The sequence below is a fragment of the Cervus canadensis genome, chromosome 11, assembly GCF_019320065.1.
Source record: "Cervus canadensis isolate Bull #8, Minnesota chromosome 11, ASM1932006v1, whole genome shotgun sequence".
NCBI lineage: Eukaryota > Metazoa > Chordata > Mammalia > Artiodactyla > Cervidae > Cervus > Cervus canadensis.
Window position 1 is genome coordinate 43,070,194 of NC_057396.1, and position 27,389 is coordinate 43,097,582.

General features: G+C 47.8%; 1 protein-coding gene and 1 long non-coding RNA gene across 3 annotated transcripts; one reads left to right on the plus strand and one right to left on the minus strand.

Annotated features, from left to right (window-relative positions):
* Positions 1–1,193: 1,193 nt before the first annotated feature.
* CCKBR (cholecystokinin B receptor) lies at positions 1,194–12,086 on the minus strand. 2 transcript variants are annotated; one of them, XM_043482687.1, is made up of 5 exons: positions 11,805–12,086; positions 3,597–3,848; positions 3,196–3,445; positions 2,743–2,915; positions 1,194–2,618 (listed from the first exon to the last, which is right to left on the minus strand). In XM_043482687.1, exons 1-5 carry the CDS (start codon positions 11,953–11,955, stop codon positions 2,080–2,082), a joined length of 1,365 nt encoding a protein of 454 aa, XP_043338622.1. In that variant the 5' UTR covers positions 11,956–12,086; the 3' UTR covers positions 1,194–2,079. The 2 variants fall into 2 exon arrangements, with proteins under 2 accessions (XP_043338622.1, XP_043338623.1); XM_043482688.1 differs by lacking the exon at positions 3,597–3,848.
* LOC122450373 lies at positions 10,988–25,681 on the plus strand. Its single transcript, XR_006272107.1, has 3 exons — positions 10,988–11,267; positions 23,240–23,351; positions 24,670–25,681. It is a non-coding gene; the product is annotated as an uncharacterized LOC122450373 (long non-coding RNA).
* Positions 25,682–27,389: the final 1,708 nt, after the last annotated feature.

The following is a 27,389-nucleotide window of genomic DNA, read 5'->3' on the forward strand; positions in this document are numbered from 1 at the left end:
AGGCTGAGAGGCTTGGAGTATGAGCTCTCCATGAGCTCATGAGCTATGAGTATTAGCCCTCCCTTGCTGAGCTCCCCACCACCATCTGATGGACATAAGAGCCCGGGCCCAAGCTGGAGGGACTGACAGTGGGGGAGCCTCTTCAAGGCTGTATCTCCTTCAGAAAGGATGGTGGGAATGAGGATCAGGGAGTGCTGCGAAGGCTGTGGGCAAACCTACTCCCACCCCCTGGAAAAGCTGGCATGAGCAAGCAAGGCCCAATATCTTGCTTTCCACAACTCCGACCAGCTGGGATTCTATTTTTAACCAGTACTGTCTTAGTTGACAGCTTGGAACGCCTTCTCCCTCCTTTTCTTCCTTCCTCCTGCCTCTTGCAGCCGAGAGCCGTGCAGAAAGGATGGATAGGAGCAGCTCAGAACTGGTAAACAGACCACTCTCCTTTCTCACTGCCCTTCACTCCATCCAGTGTTTGTTCAATGTCGTTAGTGGGTGGATTTTAGAGGTATTATTGGCTGTGAAGCTAATGGAGCTTACATCTCAGGGCTCCTCACTTGCAGTGATCTCTTCCAAGGCCCTGGTCAGTGTCCTAGCAACTTTGTAGCTATAATTTTGTATTTTTTTTTTCCTTAAAAAAGGGACACCCAATTTTATAAGCTCCAGGCCTGCAAAATTTGGGTCTGACACCAGAGGGTGTGGCTTCTCTTTCACCTCCAGCTCAGTGTCTACTTCAATAAGATTATTTCTGTCTTGCTTTAATTTCTTGTATGACCTTGAGCAGCTTTCTTTCTTGTGCTGGGTCTCAGTCTCTCCACCTGTTACAAGATGAAGTGTCAAGGAGGCCTCTCCTCACATACCACACCTCTGTCTATTTCTGTATGTTCCCTCGCTGAGATCACCTATTCTTCCTGGTTTGTCACTGTATGTGTGGAGGGGTGATTTTCTGTCTCTGCCTCTCTCTGGGGCTGGATCAGTCTTATAGTCAAGAGGGAGACTGATTTCCGGGACTTTTATTCAGGTTCAGTCCCCCACCTCCTTTCCCACTGCACCTCCCCTTGTTGCAGGCCAGTAAAAGGTGCTCCCACAGGTAACAGTGCATTGAAAGGCCCAACCCTTTAATTCTGTATATCTGTTATGTTCTGACCCCACATTATTACAAATACACAGTGAATAAACTGAGTCTTAACATACAGTGCTTCCTTTTTTCATTAAAATTTTAATAAGCATCTATTAATACAGTACCCTAACAAGGGGACCACTTTAGGACAGTGTGCTTAGGAATGGTGATGTGTCATGGGTATCCCACCCTATCCTCATTCCCAGCTTCATGACTGTTGTGTGAGGTGGGTCCAGGTTGACCACTCGGAGAGAATCCACACAGCCTCGTCTAGACTCAGACCACGCGCTTATTGGCAGGGGGTCATGCACAGGAGTGAGCAGCAGGGGGAGGGACCTGACAGAGAAGACTCCCAAATCCCGTGCCCCCTCACGTGCCCCAGAAAAGTCCAAAAAGGAAATTGAGGGGGAAACCAAGTCATTTATTATTTCTTGAAAAAGTCCGGTGAGGGGCAGGCCGATAGCATTTAACTGGAAAGGAATGAAGGGACTTGATGCAAAACAGCTTGTTGGTCCAGGAAGTGTGAGATTAGGCAGGTTGGTGTTTGCAGCACTGATTGGGGAAGGGCACTGTGAGGTCAAATGAGGGGCAGAGCGGAGCATCTCAGGAGTCATTCCTGTGCCAGGCTCCAGAGCCCTGAAAGACTCAATGCCACTGCTATATGTGTGAGAGGCAGGTCAGCCCCCGTTGGTCTCCACAGTGTGGAGACAGTCCACGGCTAGGGACGCTGGGTCTGTCCAAGGTCAGTGCCAAGTCTGTGTGCTGGGCTCAGTCCCTCACTGAGTGCCTCCTTTCCTGTGTGAGGGTCTGGTTTGTTTCCTTCGAGTCAGGTAAGCCACCCTTTCCTGGCCATTGGGGTTAGTCAGTCTCTCGCGTCAGCTGGTCTGCGTCTCTTGTGTGTTTGGACGGGGCTGAGCGGGTCGGAATCCGTCTGTCCTGCCTCAGCCCCGCTCCCGCTCCACCCCTCAGCCAGGCCCCAGCGTGCTGATGGTGGTATAGCTCAGCCTGGACAGCGAGGCGATGGAGGGGGTGGGAGGGTCCTCGTCCGGCAGAGGTCTGGGGCGAGCCCGCGGAGGCCGGGGACAGCAGCGGGTGCAGGTGTCGAGGCAGGCCTGGCGAAAGCGACGGTGCATGAAGCAGTAGACCAGGGGGTTGACACAGGCAGAGGCGTAGCTTAGCAAGTGGATGAAGGAGATGGGCGCACCCGAAAGTGCGCGATGTGCGCCGGGCCCGTCGAAGGCGCGCCACGTGTTGGCGCTGTACACGGGCAACCAACACAGGAAAAAAAGCACAACGATCACCAGTAACATCCGCACCACGCGCTTCTTAGCCAGCAGCTTGGCCTGGGCAGGCCGGGTGCCGGATCCTGGGCCGGGCGTGGGCGCGGTCAGCGCAGACATCTCCAACGCAGGCCGGGAGCGCGGAAGCTGCACGTAACAGCCGTCGCCGTCCTCACCCGCCAGCCGGGTCTCAGACCGGCAACTTCCGTTCGCTTGGGCAGGACCTGAGCCCAGACCATACGCGGTCAGATTTGGAGGCTGAATCCTCTAAATCGCACACCTTTCCGCCCCACCCACTTTATGCCCCGCCCCTTCACAAAGTCCCGCCCCCTCCTGGATTTCACCCACCTTGTCCTGTGCCACCGGGCAGCCCTCCCTGACTTCCGACCCGGCTCTGGCTCTCGCTGTCACTGTCACCGTCAAAGCGAAGCCCTAAGTAGAGCTCACGGGAGATAAGCCCGTAGGCCACCGCCATAACCACCCCAGGCACGAAAAACAAGAGCAGGAGCAGCAGTACCGACCTGGAGACAGAGCGCAGACCAATCAGCGGGTCCCTGTCCAGCTATAATCACTGATGGAGGAAGACTGAAGAACTGTTTCTAGGGCTGGTGACCGCGTCCCAGAGGTAGAGGTAGGATTGGGGGTACAGCTGGGAAGGGCTAGAGAACTGGGGAGGAGCCCTGAGTGGGGATCCCAGGGTGGTGGGTCGTGGTACTTGTTGGAGCAAGGTTCTGGGTAATGCTTGTGAGTGATGGAGATAAGAGAAGGGAATTCTCAGGAATGGCTAATAGGCACCCTCACCAGGTTTGGCGAACCCGTGCACTGGGCCACCGGTGCATGCATTGCAAGACACGAGGCCCCGCTGGCTGCACGGCCGTGTACACTGGGTAGGGCACCATGAGCAGTCCGGACAGCATCCACGTGGCTATGATCACACGAGCCGCGTGGGAGCGCGTCTGCCAAACGCGCGCCTGCAGTGGTCGGCAGATGGCGCTGTATCGCTCCAGGGCGATGGCCACGAGGCTTAGCGTGGACACGCTCACAGATACCCCTAGGAAGGAAGAGGAAAGGGTTACCTAGGAAACTTGCGCTACACACTCCCCAGGGTGACCTCCACACTCCAGACGAAGACAGACCCCTACATTCGGCAAGGACTTTAGGAGAGGAGAGGGCCAAGGCAGGCAGGGCGATTGTTTACCTACCCATGAAGTAGGAAACCGCCTTGCAGACGACTGTGCCGAAGATAAATGTGCCCATGAGATTGGGCAGGAGGGTGAAGGGCATGCAAGCCACAGCCAGCAGGAGGTCGCTGACTGCCAGTGAGAGCAGGAAGGCATTGGTGACGGTCCTCAGACGGCGGCTCAGCCCCAGGACCACGATGATGAGCACGTTGCCTCCAACACTCATCAGAAAGATCACAGCGTAGAGGGTGACCCTAATGGCCAGCTCCAGTTCTGGGTAGGAAAGAGGTGAGGTGGCAATAGGGGGTCTGGCCCCAACTCAGCTGGGCTGTCCAGTCTCACTTATTCCCCACTCTTCAAGCCCTACTACCCAGTCAGATCCCCTGCTTCCCAAATCCTCCCCCCTCCCCCATTGGCCCAGGACCCACTCAGTAAATGGTGAACTTGAATCTGTTATCCTTTTAACCTCTAGAAGCCTGGTTAAAGTGGCCTAACTCTACCCTTCCTTAAGAAACCCTGTCTGTTCTCAAGCTTTGCTCCAAATCCTTCCTTCTCTTTGCAGCCAAACTTCTCGAAGAGATTATTTGCACCTTTTCATCCACTCCTCAATCTATTACCAGCCAGTGACCTCTTCCCCATTACTGTTCACAAGTGTTCATTGCAATTCTTCTCATGGTTACTAAGCATTAACTACCAAATCCAAAGGTCCCTTCTCAGCCTATTTTACTTGATGACTTCCTGGTAGCATTCAACCCTGTTGACCGCTATCTTTTGAGACACAGGTCTGATCGTCTTTATTGTCTTAAAAAACAAAAATAATCACTAAAAAAACAAGCAAAAAGACCCTTTACCTACTCTCAACTGTCTTCAGCTTGTCATCAAGATTCTCCCAGAACTGGCCTTTTCCGCTCTCATCCCTGCAATGCACTCATTTAAGCCACCAGATGACTCAGTTTCTGGAAGGCATCAGGTGCACTCATGACTCTCCTTTGCTCTTGCTCACGTTGGTTTCTCAGCCTAAAATGCTCTTTCACCACACCCCCACCACTATTAATACCCTCCTCCCCCCAATTAATGACTCTCAATAACAAACTTGTTTTCTGTTATCTGGTGAACCCCTACTTACCATTGTCTTTCAAGATTCGGACTGACTGCTCCCTCCTCTATAAGGCCTCTCTGGGCACCTTATTTGGAGCTAATCTCCCCTTCCTCTGACCCATGCATGTTCCCTACACATCTGTTAGAATGGCCTTTACTTTCTGCCTTGTATTTTAATTATCTATAAACATTCACTCTCACTCCACAAGCATTTGCAGAGGATTATCTTTATACTAGGCACTGGGGACAAAGAGATGAACATGACAAATGCCCCGAGAGCTCTCATCTGAGCGCTCACATTCTAGAAGTCTAGGGGGAAACTCAGACATATAAATAGATATGTCACACAGTGTGATAAGAAGTGAGGTTGAAGAATAACAGAATGCTCTGGGAGCTCACAGGAAGCACACATAGCGCTGCTGGGCTAGACAAGGGCTGACCCTGGTCACTTGTGTCCTTGCCTGTTGGGGGGAAGGATTCATCACTGGGCTGCCATGTCACAACCAAGACAAAACTGAATTGAATTAAACTGGACCCAGTCACCCGTGCTCATGGCCTCAGTGTGAGGGAGACTGGAGGCTGGAAGGAGAGAGGGCAGGGACAGAGCCTGCCAGGTTGAGGGGAGGGAAGGGCCCAGAGCTGCATCATTCTTCATAGCCCCATACATTGGCTGACTTTTGCCTTAACTCCCAAATTAAACTGTTTTTTTCCCCCCATATCAATAGTTACATACTTATCCAGAAGTTGTTGTAGACTTCAAGGAAGTGCTATATACAAGAAACCTCCTAACTGAAATGCCTGCAATGCAGGAGACACAGGAGATGTGGGTTTGATGCCTGGGTTGGGAAGATCCCCTGGAGAAGGAAATGGCAACCCACTCCAGTACTCTTGAATGAAAAATCCCATGGTCAAAGGAACTTGGCAGGCTACAGTCCATGGGGTCGCAAAAAGTCAGACACGACTGAGCGACTAAGCAGCACAGTACCCTCACTGAATCCAGCCACGACATTACTTTCTCAGAGCACACAGCAAGTAAGGGGCCAGATCAGAACAGAATCCTGTCTCTACATTTCCAAAATGCTTTGTCTCCTGCTACCCCCTCACTTCTCTGTCATTCATCATGCTGCCACTACCATACTCTACCCTGGCATTTCTTACCGTATTATTTTGTTCATGTTCTGTCTCTGCCACTAGCCTATGAGCTCTTGAGGGAAGGGGCAATGCCCATCCTGTTCTTCAGCATGTCCCTAGCATTTGGCATAATGCTCCCTGCACAGGAGGTGTTAACACCTGCTTGCTAATGAATCTGAAAGGGATCTCTGTCACTGTCCACATAAATGCATCTGCTCTGTTTTTCCCCATCCATCCTTCATCTCTGTGCTTCTAAAGCTCCAGCATGCGCTCTCCTTGCTGCTTCGCTGCTCCGTTTCTTTGGAGACCCATGTTGGAGAATCTTTTGGGTGGTACAGGGGAAGGGGTCAATAACAGGTTGTGATTTGGGAGGTGTTACTTTTACTATTATACACAAACCATCTATGTCTCATTTAGAAGCTGGGCTCCCTCTCGGCAGGGAAGGCTTATGGAAGGTTTGCTTATGTGTGACAATTTGAGGTGTGTGTGTGTATGTGCGTATAGGGGGAAATAAAGAACTTTGGGAGGGGGGATCTCTGTCAGAGAGGTCCTTGGACCCAAGAAAATAGAACAGGTGGTCTGTCTTGAATTTTTTGTGTCTCCTTTCAGTCCACTGCCCCTCTATGCCCCTCTCCTCTCCTCTCCTCCCATCCCTTATCTCTCTTGTTCTATTATCTCTCTCACACCCTCCTTTGTCCCCCAGATGTTTCTCTTCAACTAAATTTTTTTTTTTTTTTTGCTGCACTGTGGAGCCCTGGCAGTAACAGCACTGAGTCCTAACCATTGGACCACCAGGAGTTCCCTTTCTGCTACTTCTTGATTCAATAACCACACCTAAAGCTTGGATGGCACTCTGAATTGTGAAAAGCACATTTCTTATTCATTCACCTGGGGTACAGCCATCAGTGCCTTGACAGTCTACCTGTGGGTGTCATTCTGCTGGGGATGAGTGTGTGCTAAATCGCTCAGTCATGTCGGACTCCTTGTGACCCTATGGACTGTAGCCCGCCAGGCTCCTCTGTCCATGGGATTCTCCAGGCAAGAATACTGGAGTGGGTTGCCATGCCCTCATCCAGAGGATCTTCCTGACCTAGGGATTGAACCTGAGTCTCTTACATCTTCTACATTGGCAGGTGGGTTCTTTTACCACTGTGCCATGCGAGCAGACCAGAAATCAGACCAGGGGACTCAGAAGACTAGAACAGTTCAGTTCTGCTTCTGGTCTAGAGCATCTGCATTTGTTCTGTGGGCAGACAACTGTGGGTACAAAAATCCAGATGATGTCACATAAAACAAGAATAGGCTTTTCTAAGAAATGATTCTACAGAACAGTGAAGCTGCTGATGCCTCAGATCCTGCCGTTCACTGGTGTGTTGGATCTGGTTACCCATCACACAGACATCAAAGTGGTACCCATGCCTCTGTGGTGAGCATGGATAGCATCTAACTGATTGTGAACAGGAGCAGAGTGAGCCTTGGGAGTACTTGAGTCTTAGAGATGATATCTGGGTGGGTGAGGTTAACATATATTTCTGTGGGCATTATCTAGAGAAGGGTAACAGCTATGTGTCTATAGGTAATATCTGATTGAGTGTGAGTTACTTTTTAGCTTAGGTAATATCTGAGTAAGTGTTGTAACATTTGAATGAGCCAGGGTCTACAGATAACATCTCGTTTTGTAGATAACATCTACAGGAAGCATGGTTTACATTCAGAGGTCTGTATGTGAATGAGGGAAATATCCAGCTGACGGTGGTCCTAGATGACTGGCCAGAAGTAATATGAAAGTGTATGTGGGCAATATTTAAGTGAGTGTAAATATGAGATGTTAACAGATTAGGATGTTAACCTGATTGAGTAAAATAACTGAGCGTCTGAGTGACCACAGGTAGTATTTGAGTCTTTGCAGGTATTATCTGAATATGTAAGAGTTATATCTATGACTTTATAGGTAATACCTGGAGATGGGTTCCTTAAGTAAGCATGAGCAATATTTGATTATATGTGGATAATAAAAAAAATGAAAGCATGTGTGTTTGATGGATCAGGAATATCGAAATGACAGTGGGCAATATTAAAGTAAGTGTGGGTGGCATCTGTTTTTCTGTGGGCAGCTTCTTTATTTCCCATTTTTTTTTATATTTAAAATTGGAGTATAATTGCTTTACAACGTTGTATTGGTTTCTGCTGCACAACAACATGAATTAGCTGTATTACCTCCTCTCCCCCCGAGCCTCACTCCCACCCCTCCTCATCCCACCTCTCTAGGTCACCAGAGCACTGAGCTGAGCTTCCTGTGCTATACGGCAGCCTCCCACGAGCTATCTGGTTTACAAACGGTAATGCATATACATCAGTGCTATTCTCCCAGTTTGTCCCACCCTCTCCTTCCCCTTCTGTGTCCACAAGTCCATCCTGTGTGTAGTTTCTGAGTGAACATGGGAAACATTTAAGTGTATGCAGATTATCTCAGAATAACGTGGGTAACAGCCACATTTCTACTGGGATCACTGGGTGAGCCTGGGTGAGATGCATCTTGGGGGTAATAGCTGAGTGAGTGTGGCTGACAGTCACTGCTGGGTGTCACATCCAGGTGTGTGTGGGCAGCAGTGTCTAGATGACTTGGGCTCTGAATCACTGCACATTCTGCTTGCTCAAGGTCCCTTACTCTATCAACTAGCCTCTCTGTCTTCTGCACTTCAACCTTCCTCTCTCTTGGCCCATTCCCCATCAACATTTAAAAAATGGTTTTGTCTCTGCAACACATACACATTCAAAAGACAAACTATATGTGCACAAGCATGTACACACACACACACACACACACTTCCCCAACCTCATGTTATTTCTAGAACTATCCTGTTTTTTCTTTGTCTCTCTCTTTCTCTTCAAAACATATGGAAGTTTTTATCTGCATGCCTTAGTTCACGTCTCATAACCCCTGCTCCATGGCTCAAACTTCAACTGACCATAGTCAGTAATAACATCCTAATCCTAACTCCACAGCTCCTCCTAAGATGTCCTTTCCATTGAATCCGAAGGATGCTATTCTGACCTTATCTGACTTAAATGGGCAGCATGTGATACCCTGTTTGAAATTTTCCTTTTTTTCTTTCTTCCTTGCTTAATGGTTTCATCAAGATCTCCTTCATGGACTCCTCTTTTTCTGCTTGGCTTTTAAAAATTGGTCTTCCTCAAGGTCCTATCCCAGGACCTCTTTTTTTTTTTTTTTTTAAATCTGACACAATCTTTGTATGATTTAATCTAGTCTCATGGCTTTCATTACCTCCTCTAGACAAACAAAAACCTGTCAAGTCTGCATTTCCAGCTCCCAGTACCTCCCAGATCCTTGGATTCAACAGCTTACTGGGCAACTCCACCTGGATATTTCACTAGCATTTAAACTCAGTGGGTTCCAAATTGAATGGATAATCTCCTCCTTCAAAGCTGTTTCTGCTTCCTTGTTATCCTCAATATACAGCACAACAACCATCCAGTTGTCTAAGCCAGAAACCTGGATGTCGTCCCTTGACCTCTTCTTCCCTCTCCATTTCTAATAAATCATCAAGTTCTGTGGATTTCACTTCCTGAAGTGAAGTCGCTCAGTTGTGTCCGACTCTTTGCAACCCCATGGATTGTAGCCTACAGGCTCCTCCATCTATGGGATTTTCCAGGCAAGAATACTGGAGTGGGTTGCCATTTCCTTCTCCAGGAGATCTTCCCAACCCAGGGAGTGAACCCGGGTCTCTTGCATTGTAGGCAGATGCTTTACCATCTGAGCCACCAAGGAAGTGAAGTGTCTCTCCAAGCCATCCAGTTCTCTCCATCTCCACTGCCAATAGCTTAGCCTAAGCCAGTATCATCTTTCACCAGGGCCAATGTAACATAATAGCCTTCGAAAGGATGCCCCTCTCCCCATCTCTTGTCCTCCGATCCATCCTCTTTACTACAGAACTAATCCTGGCAGCATGACTGCACCTTTCGGTAGTTTCAATTGACCTCAGGATAAAATCCACACTCCTTAGACAGTTCCATATATTTCTCTGGGATCTCTCTAGGCTGGTCTTCATCCTGAGTGTTGATCATTCTTCTCTTATGGTACATGTTCCAGGCACTCAGAAACTGTGATACACTGAACGAAAGTGCTGTGGATTTAAACTCTGGGTGTTTATACATACTGTTCCTCTGCTTGAGATGCTTTTTGCCTTTTCTGCCCCTTCATTTGGCTGACTTTCCCTCAGCTTTTTTCTTTTTAAATTTTTATTGGAGGAGAATTGCTTTATAATATTGTGCTGGTTTCTGCCATACATCAACATGAATCAGCCACATGTATACAATATGTCCCCTCCTTCTTGAACTTCCCTCCCACCTCCCACCCCCTCCCACTCCTCTAGGTTGTCACATAGTACTTCCTTCAGCATTTTACTTTTTATTTCAATTTACCCTCTACTTCCTCAGGAGGCCAAATTTGATTCCCAAAGCTAAGCTAGGCTAGAGGTGCTCCTCTTCTGTGTTCCCACATCCCTCTCAAGGCACGTCCCTCTTTGTCCGGCAATTCCCTGCTTACTTGTCTGCCTCCCCCACTGAACTGTGAGCTCCTTGAAATAAGAACTGTGACAGTTTTGGTTTACTCTTGTCCCTAGTGGCTAGCACAATCTCTGATTCAATAAATATTTGTTGAGTGAAAGTATCCAAGTGTAAGAATGAGAGAGTGTATAACAACGAGCTGAGAAAGCATCCCATATTTTATGGAGGTGAATAAATCGTTCAGTTACAATTTATTCCCATTTTCCCTTCTAGAACTTGGAATACTTTCCTGCTTAATGCTATTCCCTCTCCTGGAATGCCACTTATTACTTTTCTGCCTCCTGAACTCCAACTTCAAGGTTCCCTCTTTGAAGTTTCAGATCCCATCTCCTTTGGGTGCCCACAATTTGGTCCCTCTTATGGGAATTCTAAATGCTGACTGTGGTTTTCCCATCGGTTTTTGTCTCTTTCCTGCATTGAAGATGAGAGTCCAGACTGGGTCTAGTTTAGTCCTCTGTACCTGGCACCTAGCCCAGGGACTATAGTAGCAGGAGTCTAGTAACCACTCAAGGAAAGAAAAGGTATGGGAAGGGGAAAATATGACTTGAGCTGGGTCATCAGGAAAATGTAGATGTTGAGTGACGGGAGGAGTGAAAGTCATTGCAGGGACTGGGTGAGTGAAAGCAGCCTGGGGGTGGGAGAGAAAGGTGGTACAAGGGAGGGGATGATGAATGGGGCAGCCAGGCTCTAGAAGGGTGAAACCTAAGGAAAGGCAGGATGGAGAGGGGGCTTGGAAGGGACCTAGAGACATTACTTGGAGACACCAAAAGAGAGAGGATATAGAGCCTTGAGAAGAACTCCAGCTTGGGAGGCAAGGAGATTTGAGGAAGAGGGCAGTGGAGAGCAGCCCCCAACCCAACCTCCAGCCTAATTCAGGTTAGGGGATCTCTTGGGGAAGGCAAGGGGTTGGGGTGGGCAACACAGGAGACTGTAATTGTCTGTAACTTCCCATTCAGGTCTTCCAGACTGCCTCTGCCTGCAGCCAGTCCCCTTCATCCCCCCACTCTTGCCTTTCTTCCTTCCTTCCTTTCCTTTCCCACTGAGTCTCCCTGAACTGACTGCAGAAGGAGAGGAGAGACTTGGAAGGGATTGGCCAGAGGAGGTCCTTGCCTTCTCACTGTCTCTCTCTAGCAGTGGGCTGTGTGTTGGCGAAGATGCTGCGTTTTGGGGGTGACCAAGAGCTCTGGAGGTGGCGAGGGGACCAGGGTGCGAAGGGACTCTGACCAGGTAGTGTGAAGCTGCGGTGGAGTTTTATCAGCTGTGAAGGACAGACGTGGCAGGGGAGCTGTCTGGGGACGGAGGGAATACTATGAAGGGACAGTGTGGGCGTTTGAGGAGGCTATGGGGGCCTCTGTGAGTGTTGTGGGGTGCAGTGAGAAGGAGCTCGCGGAGGGGGCTTAGGGAGGCACCCACCTCGTGTCCCGGCTCCGCGGATGCGTGGGGGCTCACAGCTGAGGTTGCCGGTGCCGCTGCCGTTGAGGAGGGGGCCCCCTGGGCGGCACAGCGAAGCCCCCGGCCCGGGTCCGGATCCCAGCACGCTCCGGTTTGGCTTTAGCAGCTCCATGGCCACGGCTCAGCCGCCGCCTCCCAGCGCTCGCCCGGGCGAGCTCCCGCTGCGGCTCCACCTGCTCCCGCCGCGATTCCGGCGGCGGCTCGCGCCCCGCCTGGTTCCCGCCCCCAACCTTGGCCCCTGTCCCTCCGCTCCGCCTCTGCGCGCCCCGCCTCTGCTCGCCTCCCTCCGGAGCTCGGGACCGCCTCTGTCCAGCCAGGGGACTCTCCGCCTCCCTCTCCTGCTCCTGACTTACTCGCGCCCCTCCGCCCCTCGCCCGGGCGCTGTCCTGCCTCCGCCCGGCGGGGCTGTCCGCACCCCACCCCCTAGATTTCTCCCTTCTTCTCTTAGAGATTTCCTTCCCGCCCGCTCCCCTTCACCAGAGTCCCGATTCGGGGGGATTCTCGGGAGCGTGTGTATCTGTGTGTGTTGGCGAGGTTTGGGGAGAGGTTAGTAGTGGATGGAGAGGTTGCGGGGAGCGAGGCTGGGTAAGAAGGCAGCGTTAAGAGGGACAGGGCGCGGCTGCCGCGGGGCTTAGCATCTTTTCCTGGTGGGTCGGGGAACCAGGAGGTGGCCCCCAAGACGCTGGGATCACCGGCTGCGGCGCAGACGCCTTAGCCCGCGGGAAGCGCCACGGTACCCTACTATGCCGCAGTGGCCGCAGTGACCGCGACACCATCGCTGGTCTTTCCCTGCAGCTCTTCGCCTCGGGGTAGCCCCCGCATTTGTTCCCCGCACCCTCACCTCCTACATCAGGCCCAACACCCAGGCTTCCACGCAAAGCGCCCAAGGAACCCTCCCCAGCGGGCAACGATGGGGATGGGGCAGCTTTCCCGCTCCGCTGGGGGAAAGGGCTGCCTGGAGGAAGAGTGACTTGGGGATCGAGGGGCGGCCGGGGTAGCGGCGAGAACTCCCCGGGATAAACAGGAGTGAGGCGGGGTGAAGGTGGGGTATGGTTCGGTTCCCAGCCCAGCGCAGGCTTAACCAGGGAGGAGGCGGCTGGCTTTCTCTGTGGTCTCCAGGCAGCGCCCACCCTCACCCCACACACTGAAGCTCCCTGTTTGTTCTCAGCGCAGGTGTAGCAGCCGGTGTAGGGCGTCAGGTTCCCACGGTGGCGCGGGGTGGGGGTGCTGGGGGGTTGGGGGGCTGGAAGGGGAGCTCTAGGGTGCACCGGGAACGCAGCTGAAGCGGGCATGCGCAGGACTGCGGTGGGTTCCGCTACTTGGGTGGGACTTGCCCCCACTAATGTTTCCTCCCTGCTCCGTGTCATTCTTCTTCATTCCGAAGAAACTTCAACTAACTGGGGATTTCATTCTCTGGCCTGACAGCGGTAGCTGTCAGAGGTGGGAGTTATCACTCAAAGAGAACATTAGACAGGGGGGCGAGGTCTGAGTTTATCGGGAATTCAGAAACTTATCCAGTTAGTCTTTTGAAGAGGACCTGATCCAGCTAGCACTGAGTTTATAGAGGCTAAAGATATTGAAAGAGGATTTAAGCCTGAGGTCAGTGGGAATGTCGTCAACCCAACCCCCCTTCTCCTGGCACCGCCTGCCTTCCCCACCATAGCAGCCGGATTTGCTGTTTGTTCAGCTCCAGCACAGGTGAGGGCTCAGATAACCCGGTGAGCTTTTCCCATATTGGATGAGGGTAGGGTGTGGGGGCAGGGAAGCAAAGGCAATGTAGGGGGGAGGGGAGTGGAGTGGAAATAGGAGAAATAGACTGGCGTTCACTTATTCAGCAATGTGCCAGGTATAGGGTTGTACACTAGCTGTCCAATACAGTCAGTGCCAATTTCCCAAGCTAGTAGGGGAAAATGACAGGTAAATCTGTGATGACAACATATGGTCCTAAGTGATCCATCAAGATGCACAGATCAGAAATTTACAGATCATCTTGAATGCCCCACTCCCTTATTCTCCTGCACCCCTATGGTGAAGGTTGTGATGAAAAGCCCAGATTTCTGCTCAAAAAGAAAGAGAAGAATTTAGTCTCCTTTTTCACAGAGAATGCTGCTGGAAGATAGCCCTCAACTGTCAGTCCCTTCAAGAGTTGCCTGAGCTGAAGAAAGCTAGCTCATTCAAGGTCAGGTTCCCTTTCTGAGGCATCCTGCAGTCAATGACTGATCAGCAGGAAGATATAAAGATTCAGTTCCCTCACTCCGACAGAGGGCAACTTTGAAAGATGTTCCCAGCTCCTCGCTGGGGTTGATTGAGGTCTTTGTTGGGCTGCTCAGCTTCTCCCTTTCCTGGATCCCACGTTCATCCTCTTTCTTACACAGGTGTTGACTCAGAGAGCATTCCTTAGTAAACATCCTCCACAGTAATCTCTGTCTTCCAGTCTGCTTCCTGGGGAACATAACAGCTTCTCTCCCATGTTCAATCAATCACGAAGTGCTGTTGATGTTAGCTACTGAGTGTTCCTTGAATCATTATGCTTGTATCTCCACTGACATTGCCCATTGTTTCTTGTACTATTCTCCCAGCTTCCTAAGTTGTCCACATTTTAATGGATGCCTCTTTATATCCACCCTCCACCTTGTAACCAGAGTGCTGTGTTTGGAATACAAATCTGATTATGCCATTCTTTGGACTTCTGCTCTGGGAATAGAGAAAGCATTTTAATAGAGTCTATGAAGTCTTGGACTGCAAGGAGATACAACCAGCCAGTCCTAAAGGAAATCAGTCCTCAATATTCATTGGAATGTCTGATGCTGAAGCTGAAACTCCAATACTTTGGCCACCTGATGTGAAAAAGTGACTCATCTGAAAAGACCTTGATGCTGGGAAAGATTGAAGGTGAGAGGAAAAGGGGATGATAGAGAATGAGATGGTTGGATGGCATCACTGACTCGATGGACATGAGGTTGAGTAAGTTTCCTTACATGAGATTGAGTAAGGGAGTTGGTGATGGACAGGGAAGCCTGGCGTGCTGCAATCCATGGGATCACAAAGAATTGGACACGACTGAGCAACTGAACTGAACTGAACTGATGAAGTCTGCATGGCCTGACTACTACTGACCTCTCTAACTACCTTGTTTCAAATCACTATGGTTCTTGTTCTCTCCACTGAAGACACTTGCCTTCTTTTAGTTCAGTTTTTGGATGTATGTCTTTTAGTTACATGTCCTCTGCACATTCTCTCTGGAAGGTTTCCTTCCTTATTCAGTTAACTTCTACTCATCCTTCTGATCTCAGCTCAAGATCTCAGCATTTCTCAGGGGTGTTTCTCCCTGCTTTCCCTCTTGGGTAGGCAGAATTGCAAGGTGATTCCTAATGACTGTCACTCTTGTATGATCTCGTTCCCTCGGGTGTGGGTGGAACTTGTGAATGTGACAAGACACTACTCCTAAGATTATGGTACAAGGACAAGAGGGATTTTTGTGAATATAATTAACAATGCTAATCAGTTGACCTTATAGTAGATTATCCAGTTTGTCCTTATCATATGAATCCCTTCAAAAGCCACAAGTTTTCTCTGGTTGGCAGCAGAAGAGGAAGTCAAAGAGATGTGAAGAACAAGATTTGATAGAAGGTAGCTGGCTTGAAAATGGAGGGGGCAATGACGCAAGGAATGGGGGTGGCTGTAGTTAGCTTGAGGATGGAGGAGGGCATACAACAAATGCCTAAGAATGGCTTCTAGTTGAGAGCCATCTCTGGCTGACAGCCAATAAGAAAATAGGGACCATAGTCCTACAACCACAGAAATTGGATCCTGCTAATAAGAAGAATGAACCTGAAAGCAGATTTTCTCCCAGAGCCTCCAGAAGAGAATTGAGTCTGAATGACACTCTGAGTTCTGCCTGGTGATAACCACTCTGAGCAAAGAACCCAGCTATACTGTCTGTGAGCTAATAAACACATGTTTTTAAGCTACCAATTTCATGATAATTTGTTACTCTAGCCCTAGAAAGTAACACACCTCTCATCTCAGGAGGTAGCAAATGCAGACTCTTGCAAGCCATGCAAGGAAGAAGTGAGGACACTGGAAATTTGTTAAGATTTAGGAAACCTTGGAAAGATTGCAGTAGCAACTGGTGTGGAGAGCCACTTTAGGAGTGGGATCAATTGGGAATCCATGACAGTAATTCAGGGAAGAACTCACAGTAGTTTGAACTAAAGTCATGGAAGTAGTGGAAAAGATGGATCTGAGAGATACTTAGAAGGAAGAGGGACATTATTTATTTATTTATTAAATGTTTATTTATTTATTTGGTTGCATCCTCGGGTCTTTGTGGCATCACACGGGATCTTTCACTGTGGCACAGGGACCCTCCAGCTGTGGCAAGGAGGCTCAGTAGTTGCTGTGTGCCTGCTTAGTTGCCTCTTGGCATGTAGAATTTCAGTTCCCTGATCAGGGATCGAACCCATGTCTCCTGCCTTGCAAGGCTGAATGAGAGACAGAATTTAGAGGCCATTTGTTTGTGGAAAGTGACAGAGAAGGATGAAATTTAAAATGAATAATATTTCTGGTGAAATTTTGATAATCACCTACTGTTCCAAGCATATGGCCTTTAATCCTCACAAAAAACTGCAAATTTGAGCACAATATAATTGATTATCATTTTAAATGAAAAAACTGGCTCAGAGAGAGTTTGAGTAACTTATCCAAAGTCACAAAGCTACTAGGTGAAAAAAAAGCCATAATTCAAAGCCAGGGAGTTGGGAAATCAGAATTCAGGTGCTCCTAGTATGCTGCTTCCCAGAATGAGTAGAAATTTTATTGTTTCTCTGGTCACCTTCTTCTTCTCATTTTGCAATTTTTTTTTTCAAATTTTCTTGATTCATAAATTCTCTTATTGCATCTCTAACTCTGGTGAGTGCCTATACACACACACACACACACACACACACACACACCCCAACTTTTACTCACAACAAATAACACAGCCCTTGACTTCATAGAGAAAGTAATAGCTATCAGACAGAAGTTCCCACCGGGGAATCTGGTCCACTTTGGACAAGTATAGTTTCAGATGCCTATTAGACACATAAGTAGGAATTCCAGTAGGAAGCTGAATACATAGGTTGTAGGAACTAATGCAAACCACAGAATTAACGAGAGTATGTTGAATAAGGAGAAATGAGGACCAGATGAGAGAGAAGTCTAGAAAATACCATTATTTAAAGGCTGGATAGAGAAAGACCAACCTGCAAAAGAGCCCAAGAAGGAGCATTTGGCAGGGTGAGGGGAGAACAAGGGGAGAAAGACATCATATAAGAAAAAAGAGACACGTTGAATGTATTCAAATGCTGCTTCTGGACCAAGATAACGAGGATGAGAAATGTACTCAGAATTCAGGGACCTGGAGAGCCTTGGCCACAGAAAGAGCCATTTTGGTGAGGTCCTAGAGCTTCCCCAATGGCTCAGTTTATATAGAATCTGCCTGCACTGCAGGAGACCCCGGTTCAATTCCTGGGCTGGGAAGATCCCCTGGAGAAGGGATAGGTTAACCACTCCAATATTCCTGGGCTTCCCTTGTGACTCAGTTGCTAAAGAATCTGCCTGCGATGTGGGAGACCTGGGCTCAATCCCTGGGTTGGGAAGATCCCCTGGAAAAGGGAAAGGCTACCCTCTCCAGTATTCTGGCCATGGGGTCACAAAGAGTGAGGACATGACTGAGTGACTTTCACTTTTCATTAGAGACAGAAGATGGATCAGATATACTGAACATTGAATGCGATGGAAGGAAGGAGAGCAGGTGACTTGAGACAAGTCTTTTTGAATAGTAGTGATTAAGGAAAAGAAAAAGGGTAGTAACTGGAGGGGGATGTGGAATTTAAGACTTTTAATATGGAAGAACTAGAACGTTTTTAGTGGCAGATCGAATTACTGCAACGTGTAGAAAAGACTGAAGGAGAGAGAAAGACAGACAGAAACCAAGAGGCAAGAGAAACAGAGACACTAATGCAAGTTTCTTGAGAAAAGGCAGCAAAGTATGGAACCCAGTGTACGTGTGGAGGGTCCTACCTTTTGATGTGAGTAGAGACTCAATTTTAAAAAGCTAGTAGAAAAGAATAATTTTAGAATAAAATGTCATGGCAACCAGATTATAAGTATATAGATGAAAATGTCATGGCAACCACATTATGTTTCCTAGATTTCTGAAGTTAAGTGTGGCTTTTTTGACTACATTCTTGACAGCGGTTGTGGATGGAAGCCTTAAGTACAGCTTCCAGATCAAGTTCTTCAAGGAAAGGAGTGGATTCTCTCTTCCTTGTTGCCCTTTCTTGCAGGTGACTGTGGGTGTGGATAAGCCACCCTCAGTCATGCAGTGACTAGCTTTCTTTAACAGGGCAGTTGAGAGAGTGTTCAAAGAAATTGAGGATATGAGAGTTTGCTAATCTTGGAAAAGGATTTATGGAAGCTGAAATACCTCTGAGAAGCTTTCCTTAACCCCACACATCTGGATTAGATGCCTCTTAACCCCTGGACTTCTGTAATACCTGTATCTCTCATTCATTACGGTAATTCTCACACTTACATTTCTTTTAAAAAATTTATTTATTTTGTTTTTGGTTGTGCTGGGTCTTTGTTGCTACGTGTAGGCTTACTCTAGTTGTGGTAAGTGGGGGCTACTCTCTATGACTTCTGTTGTGGCCTAGTACAGGTTCTAGGGTGAGGGGGCTTCAGTAGTTGGGGCACATAGGCTCTGGAGCACCACCTCAGTAGTCCTGGCACATGGGCTTAATTGCCCTGCTGCATGTGGGATCTTAGTTCCTGGACCAGGGATCTAACTCGTGTCCCCTGCATTGGCAGGCGGGTTCTTAACCACTGGACCACCATGGTAGTCCCACAATTAACATGTCTTGTCACCCTTTTGCTTGTCTGTATTCCAAGTGTCTGGCATCTGTCCTTTTCTCCAACAGTTTCTCAAACCACTCCCTACACTACTCTCATTTCTTTTCTATTTTTTTATGCTCAAGGAACCTTGAGTTGCTTATAATTTTGTGGTGCCTTCCATATTATTCATCACCTATGTACCTTGCTCATTTTATCCCCTCTAACCAAGTGCAGATGGGTAATGGGAAGTGAAGATCAGGAGTTTGTGGGTGTAAATTGTTTCAAGAAGATGGTTTGTAAAGAGGAAAAAAGTCATAGATACTAGTGGGGTTACCTGATGGTTCAGTGGTAAAGAATCTGCCTGCATTGTAGGAGACCTGGGTTTGATCCCTGGGTTGGGAAGATCCTCTGGAGAAGGAAATGGTTACCCACTCCAATATTTTTGCCTGGAAAATTTCGTGGGCAGAGGAGCCTGGTGGGCTACAGTCCATTGGGTCTCAAAGAGTTGACATGAGTGACTGATGCTTTCACTTTTTTTCACATGGGGGAAGAGGGACATACCATGAGCCGAGGAAGAAGGAGGAGAGATGAAGATGCAACACTAAGCAGAGTCAAACCTCATTTCTCAGAATCAGGAGATTCTATTTGTGCCAGGGATTAAGCCAACATTTGGAGAGAACGTGAGATTGCTGAGGGCCAGGAAACAGCGGAACGTTAGATCACAGCAGAAAGAGAACTTCAAAGTCAGTATGAATAGACAGAGGACAGAGACCTGGACCCTTATTTCAGAACAAGTCAGAAAGCTAGATCAAGGAAGAAAGTGCAGGAGGCCCTTAAATAGGGCCAGGTTCGGTCCTCAGGGAAGCTGCCTTTCTGACTCAGGCCTTGTCCTGTCAAGGTTGTCAGTTTTCTGTTTTTTGGTGCCTGCCCGTGTGTGTGTGTGTATGTGTGTGCACACGCATGCACGTGTGTGCCTTGCAGGGGTGCTGGTCCACCTTGCCTGACTCTTGTGGCTTAGAACAATCACCTTTGCCTTGGGGAAGTTTGAGTCACCCAGGCTACTACCCAAGGTGGGCACATGATCCTTTTTTCAATATTCTATATCACAGTTGAGATAAGAGGGGAATGTTTAAATAAACAATACATCAGTAAATATGCAAGGGAGAGAATGAAAGAGAAAAGCACATAGTGTTGAATGCACAGCCAAATAACCTGCTTGATAAGGTAGGGTTTATTCCAGGTAACCTGAAGGTCCACAAAACATCAACACTTGCCCTGGGGAGCCCAGTGTTCATGCACGGTGGTCCTGAACACGCTCTGCCTCCACAGCCCTGACCCTGACACACAGGCAGCTGGGATCCAGAGCTAGGAGGGAAACCAGTCATTTACTCCTTGGGGAGCCTGCTGGCCCAGTGGCTTAGTCTCTCCCCTGTGACTGTGTGGGTGGCCTCCTCCCCTCGCCTTTCAAGGCCTTTCTTTTCTCTGCATTTCTGTGATGCGCAGATATGCCTCTCTGCTGAGCTCCTGCCCACACACTCCCTGCCCACATCGAAGGTCCTTCTCTTGGCATGATTAAACAAAGAGGCAGTGAGCTGAGAAGACAGATGGGCAGGAGCCGGAGCATGTAGGGATGTTGGGCAGAGGAAAGAAACCGAGGGAAGACTGGTCCTGGCCCAGGTCAGGGCCTTACTTGAGGGCTAAAAGGGCCATAGGAAGGCTCACCCAGGAGGCTAAACACAGAGAAGGCTTCCGGGAATACATTTGTGCCTCTGGGGCCCTGTGAGACCTGCTGGTGAAGGGCAAGGCTGAGGACAACAGGCCAAGGTACTGAAAATGGAAAAGCAGTGCCAGACACAGGGAGAGTCCATGCATTCTGGGTGAAAAGCACGAGTTTTCAAACTGTGGGAGAGGGCAGTCCTGAATGGTCCCAGCCATTCCATGTGCTGCCCTCAACAGGTATCCATACCTTGAGCTCTGATTTAGCATAACTTCCTCAGTAATGTCGCTCAGCCGCACCACTGCTGTCTTCTTTCGAAAATTTCAATAAGGTTTTTCTTAAATCAGTCAAGATCCGGATTTTAAGATTCCATTTCTCCCTGGGTAATTCTCCCAGCTGTGCAAGGAAAGCACTCCTGAGGCCTGGGAGGGAGCTGGGAGGGGAGAGAAAGACAGCACTTCGCCCTCTGCTGGCCAGACTTGGCATTGCCAGCACAGCCCCTAGGCCCAAGGCCAAGGAAGGCTGCACAACCCATGAGCCCCAGGACCCTCTAAGGCATATTCTTACCTGCTACTGCTGCTGCAGCTAAGCCGCTTCAGTCGTGTCCAGCTCTGTGCGACCCCGTAGACGACAGCCCACCAGGCTCCCCCGTCCCTGGGATTCTCCAGGCAAGAACACTGGAGAGGGTTGCCATTTCCTTCTCCAAAGCATCAAAGTGAAAAGTGAAAGTTAAGTAGCTCAGTCGCGGCTGACTCTTAGCGACCCCATGGACTGCAGCCTACCAGGCTCCTCCGTCCATGGGATTTTCCAGGCAAGAGTACTGGAGTGGGGTGCCGTTGCCTTCTCCCATTCTTACCTGCTAGAGAGGTAAGAATAATGGTCTTAGCTATCATTCATTATTAAGCAGTTGCTTTCTGTCAGGCACCGATAGACAGTTTCCATTCATAATCTCATTTACATTTTAATTCTCCAAGCATTTCTTTCAGTTTTGTAGGAGACGGAGTCCCCCAGCTACTAAGTGATGTTTCAGAACCATCTGACTGATTGACCATCAGCACATTTTGGCCCCAAACTCTTACCTTTTGTGCTTTTAGGGCAGCCGAAAACCTGCGCTGACTTGGGCTATGCCCTGACCCAAGTTTCAACCCAGATTGATCATCTACCTCTGATCCAAGCCTCAAACCAAACCCTAGCTTCGCCTGCAAGCTGGGATCCACCCACCTGTCCTCCTGCTCCTGGCTCCAGTGTTTGTACCAGATCTTCCCTGGATTGGATGGCCAGACTCCCTGTGAATCTGATTTCCCCCCAAGCTGGCTACTTTATTTCTATCTGTATTTGCCATTAGCAGTCAAACCCTCAGCAAGAAAAAGGTGAAGCAGGGTGGGCTGAAGAAACTCCTGTGGGGAAATGGCTAACTGGGAACACTGAGGGGGAATGTACATCTCAAGTCTTAGCCAGGCCAAGGTGTTCTGAGGTTAGTGACCCAGTGAGGGAAATGGGTGAGGACCTAGGTCCTACAGAGGTGGGGATGGAGATGGGGTGGGGAGAAGAGCTTAGCCAGAAGCAGCTGGGCTGTCAGCAGGGGGGCCCAGTTTTGAAACCCCTGAAGGAATCTGGTGGTGACTCCCCAACTCCTCCCACAGCTGCATGCATGAGGGCAGAGAGCTGGAACTAGCAGATCTTCTCCAGAGCAGTGGGTGGTCCTTTGTCTAGGTAGATAGCCTTGAGATCACACTTCAGGACACTGGCTTGCTGGTGAGTCACAAGTGCTGCTCTGCACCATGAGTAGCTCCTTCTCCCCTGGTTACCACCTGGTTACCGCCGTCACAGCCTGCAACAGTCATTCTCAAGAAAAGAAGGAACTTGCCTGTCCTTGGCCTCAAGCTGAGGCAGTTCCATTTCTTATCTCCCCAGAAGAAACAGACAGACCTAGGTTTCATTCCATGTGACTTAGGAGCCTTGTGATACTGGACAAATTATCTAATCCCCCAGAGCCTTTGTTTCCTCATTTCAAAATGGGGAAATAATAGCATGTTTCTCATAGTTTATAAAGATTAGCTGAGACAATGCACTTAGCCCAGGACCTGGCATAAATAGCTTTACAATTTTGTTGATGTTGCTTAGACACTAAGTCGTGTCTGACTTTTTGTGACCCTGTGGACTGTAGACTGCCATGCTCCTCCATCCATGGGATCTTCCAGGCAAGAATACTAGAGTGGGTTGCCATTTCCTTCTCCAGGGGATCTTCTTGATCCGGGGATCAAACTTGCGTCTTCTGCAGTTCTACCACATTATAGGCAGATTCTTTACTGCTGAGTCACTGGGGAAGTCCAAATTTACAAAATCCTATGTAATTTTTTTTAGCTCCTCCGTGGGCTTCAGTTTCCTGATTTGGAAAAATTAACATAAAGCAATTTAATTTTCCTATTATTGCTATGAGAGCCAAATGAGATAATTTACATATAGCAGTTACAAATGATTGCATTTGTGCTCAGACCGTCATGTTTGACTCTTTGTGACCCTATGGACTGTAAGCTGCCAGGCTCCTCTGTCCATGAGATTCTCCTGGCAAGAATACTGGAGTGCATTGCCATTTCCTCCTCCAAGGGATCTTCCCCACCCAGGGATCAAACTTGTATATCCCATGTCTCCTGCATTGGCAGGTGGATTCTTTACCACTAGTGTCATAAAAAATTGGATTTTTCCTTGATTCTCTAAATTAGACAATTGTCATCTAAATGTTTAACCAACTATTTTACTGAAGATTTAATTTCCTTGTATTTTGTGACTTTCTTTCCAGTCTCTCTTCCTCCAAATTTAGGGTCTTATAAAAATATCAGTGGATTTTGTGTTGGACAGAGTATCTGGAGGCCAGGAGGCTGAGTGGCAGTGGGACCATGCTGGTGATGCAGGTATGCGCTTCATTCACTCAAGCCTGTGCTCCCTCTAGTGGACGCTGCTTTGAGACTCCAGTACGCCCTGGGGCAAAGTGATGTTTCTGCGGTTTCCAAAGATTTGATCCTTAGGGTTCCATATTCTAAGCCTGGGGTGAAAGTGGGGTCCAGGCTGCTTTCCTTCCCAGTAACCCTGTGATAGGTAGAATTTTGGCTCCCATTATCTTTGCCCTCTGGTGTTATTTCTGTGATTATGGCAAAAAGGGCCTTTACAGATATAATGAAGGCTGATAACCTGCTGACATTAATTAGAATATGGAGATTATTTTGGATTAACTGGATGAGCCTAGTCTAATCATATGATCCTAAAAAGCGGAGGTATCTCTCAGTCTTATAAGAGAAGCAGGAGTAAGAGATTTGGAGAATGAGAAAGACTTAACATGCCTCCAGTGGCCTGAAGATAAACGGGCCATGTGTCAAGGAAGTAAAGATCTCGGTTCCACGACCAAAAGACACTGAATTCTTTGAACAGCTGAATGATCTTGGAAGCAGACTCTTCCCAGAGACTTCAGATAACAGCCCAGCCCAACTGACACCTTGATTTTGGTTTTGGGAGGCCCAGTTGAGCCAGAGGACCCAGTTGAGCCACACTGCTCAGATTTCTGACTCAGAATTGTGAGATAATAAATGAGTACTGTTTTAAGCTATTAAATTTGTGGCAATATGTTACTTCAGTAAAAGAAAACTAATATAATGTTCAAGAATCCCATTTCTTCCCTTAGTCTTAGAGAATCTCCTTCCTCAGAAGTACAGAAGCATCTGCTTCTTCAACTCTAAGCCCTCACAGACAGTTCGGCACAATCCACCCTTAGGTGAATTTTTTGTGAAAACCTTGGAGCTCTGTTTTTTTTTTTTTTATTATAGTATATTGTTATAATTGTTCTGTTTTATTATTTTAAAATTTATTTATTTTTAATTGAAGAATGATTGCTTACAGAATTTTGTTGGTTTCTGCCAAACATCAACATGAATCAGTCATAAGTATACATATGTCTCCTCCCTCTTGGGAGCCCTGTTTTTATAAACAAAAGCCAGGGCAGAGAGTTTCTGAACATTTCTATTTTGACACTGCAATTTGAAAAGCTTTAAGTCTGGGGGATACAAAGCTTCAGGAACTTTTTTACGATGAGAGGAGGGATAAAATGAACAAAGCCCAAACGAATGCCTCTGTGAAGTTTCCTGCCACATAGATAAGTGCTTAGCCTAGCAATTGACACACAGTAAATAATACTCTTTGGACTAAAAGATTATTTTTGTTGTTTTGTTGTGATTCCAGGAACTTAAAATTGTGTTCCCTGCTGCCCATCCTGGCTCAACTCTATCCAACTTGATCCCAAATGGTCAAAATGCTGTCTCCCACACAGGAGGGGTGTCAGTCTGCAACTAGAGGACCTCAGCTTGGTTATTCAAGATGTCTTGTGGATGGTGGCTCCACCAGGAGGAATCTGATCTTCCCATCCTGGAAAAGCAAAGACAGCAAGATGCATAGCTGACTCCAGAAGAATTTTGTTCCTGCATCTAAGATAGGCAAGATGGCCAGTTATCACCCTCCTTGTGCTGTTGGTCAGGATTCTACCAGGTGGCAGAAGCCACCTGTTCTAAGAGAGTCTTCTCTTGGGACAGGTGTGTACATTATCAATGAAAAACTTATTTTTAGCACCCTGAATCCATCAGAAACCACCAAAGTGGCCTTCATTACCCATTCTAGCTCAACATGACTGAAGGGCAGGGATGGTAGGAAAACCTCTTGCGAACTGACACATCTTCCTCCAAAATTGGATCTTTACCTGATTCAACTCTCATCTCTGGTTGTCAAATAAATATTTAGGTACCTAAAACCTTGCATAGTTTTAGCTCTAAGGACCCAGCAATAATCAAGACACCCCATGCCAGCCCTATGGATCTCATAATTTGTAAGGAGGTTATCACAAAATAACCACAGATTTTGAAATGATCGAAAGTGCAATGACCCTCATAATCTCTCCTGACATCTTGGCTCCAGCCCCAGTCTCAGTTTCTGTGGCTATTTGAAAAAGTTTTGTTTCAAGCCCTTCACATCTGAGTCCCTCTGTGTCACCTGCATCGTATCCAGGAGGTTGGTCAGTGTAGGGGACACCAACAACTCTGGGACTGTCTCCATGACAACACATTGGCACATCCTGCCCTCAGAGCCCTGGAGGCCCTACCATGTATTCTCGTACCACTTATAATAATCATTCTTGATATTCTGTAACTGATGAGTCAGCATCTTGAAATCATGAGAAAATTAATGACCAATGTTGTTTACATTTCCCCTGTGGTCTGACTTTTGTGGGTGCTTGAAAGTCATATTACGAACCTTTCAACCACAAAACCCAAAATTGGGTTTTGTTTCCTACCTAATAGGGGATGTCCTCACCTAAAAACTTCCTACCACTATAGAAATAAAAACTTTTTACCCATATTTTCTTCCTGCTCCTTCTGCCTCCTGACCAACCCTGGTGCTTCCCCATGTGGTACTGTATGGCATAGTGTGCCCTCTTCCTACCGGGGACTGTAAGTAATAAATCTTCTTTCAGTGGCATTGATCTCTGAGTATATCATCACTTAGTCAATGCAATATAAATTTATCAGTTTAATGTTGGTAAATTAAATTCCAAGCACATTTTAAAGTACTGCCTGGCACAGCTCACACCCAAAGACTGGCCAGGCCCTGGAGGAGCTAAAATTATGACTAGGGTGAAAGTGCAATGAAAGCAGCATTTGACTCTGCCCCACAGTCCCCATAACACCTCTTTTGCCCCAAAACTGCAGACCTTCTTCTAAGTATGTCAAAGTTTCTCCAGAACTCCCCAAACACTCATCTCCAATTGTCCCCAAACATGATATTCTGCTCCACTCGCCTCCATTCTCCACCCTATATCTTGGAAAGCTGTACAGAGCCGGAGGACTGGATTTCTGCCAGGACCAAGGCCAGCTTTGAGAACCATCATGGTAGGATAGGGTCAGGTAACAGGAAACTATTCTCCCCTTGGAATAAGTTCTGAGGGTAAGGTATCCCTGGTCCTAAGTTCCAGGGCTGAAATGAAGGAAGGAAAAAGCAGCAGGCATCTACTCTGGCTTAGTAAGCAAGATCGAACCCCTCAGAGCTCATGAGGTTGAGGATACAAACCCTGCTGTGAGATGCAACGCTCAGGGTGTATATGTGAATGTGTCTATGAAAACATGTGCATACTTAGAGCAGTGTGATACGTAAGCTTGCTATACTGAGGCACAATGATTCTTCATTCATCAGTACTCCCATCTCTTCGATGCCAACCCACCAGCTACTACACAGCCTGTGCCCCTTGCCCCTGTAACCCAGAATTCAGACAGAATTTATCCTGGCTGGCTCACATTGGCTTTGGTTTTTTTCCATCAACTCCATAAATGCTTAGTGAGGACGCAAATACTTTATTGAAGTGCTGTTTGCAGGGTACACTTGTGAACCTCCCATGTGGAGGAGCATTTAAAAGATACCTAGAACAGCATGTATACTATCTATGGTGAAACAGATCACCAGCCCAGGTGGGATGCATGAGACAAGTGCTCGGGCCTGGTGCACTGGGAAGACCCAGAGGAATCGGGTGGAGAGGGAGGTGGGAGGGGGGATCGGGATGGGGAACACGTGTAAATCTATGGCTGATTCATATCAATGTATGACAAAACCCACTGAATAAATAAAGAAAGAAAGAAAGAAAAAAAAAGTAAAAAAAAAAAAACAACAACAAAAGAAAGAAACTTAAAAAAAAAAAAAAAGATACCTTGGAACAAGAGGGCTATAGGTGTGCTTTTGTGTGTTCACAAGTGTGTGCAGACCCATGGAGGGCATCTGTGTGTATTGATGTGTGACTCAGTATGAGAGTGTGTGTGACTCTCTTATGAGGTGTGTGACTGAATGTACATATATGGTGTGGGTGTAAGACTTACGTAGGTGAGAAAGATGTGTGCTCTGAGAAGGGTAACTCCAGAGCATTT

Excerpts from the sequence above, each read along its gene's own strand:
- CCKBR (XM_043482687.1), bottom strand. The coding sequence starts at position 11,955 with ATGGAGCTGCTAAAGCCAAACCGGAGCGTGCTGGGATCCGGACCCGGG. Across the intron at positions 3,849-11,804 it reads CCGCGGAGCCGGGACACGAG|AACTGGAGCTGGCCATTAGG; the intron begins GTGGGTGCCTCC and ends TTTCCTACCCAG. Across the intron at positions 3,446-3,596 it reads GGCGGTTTCCTACTTCATGG|GGGTATCTGTGAGCGTGTCC; the intron begins GTAGGTAAACAA and ends CTTCCTTCCTAG.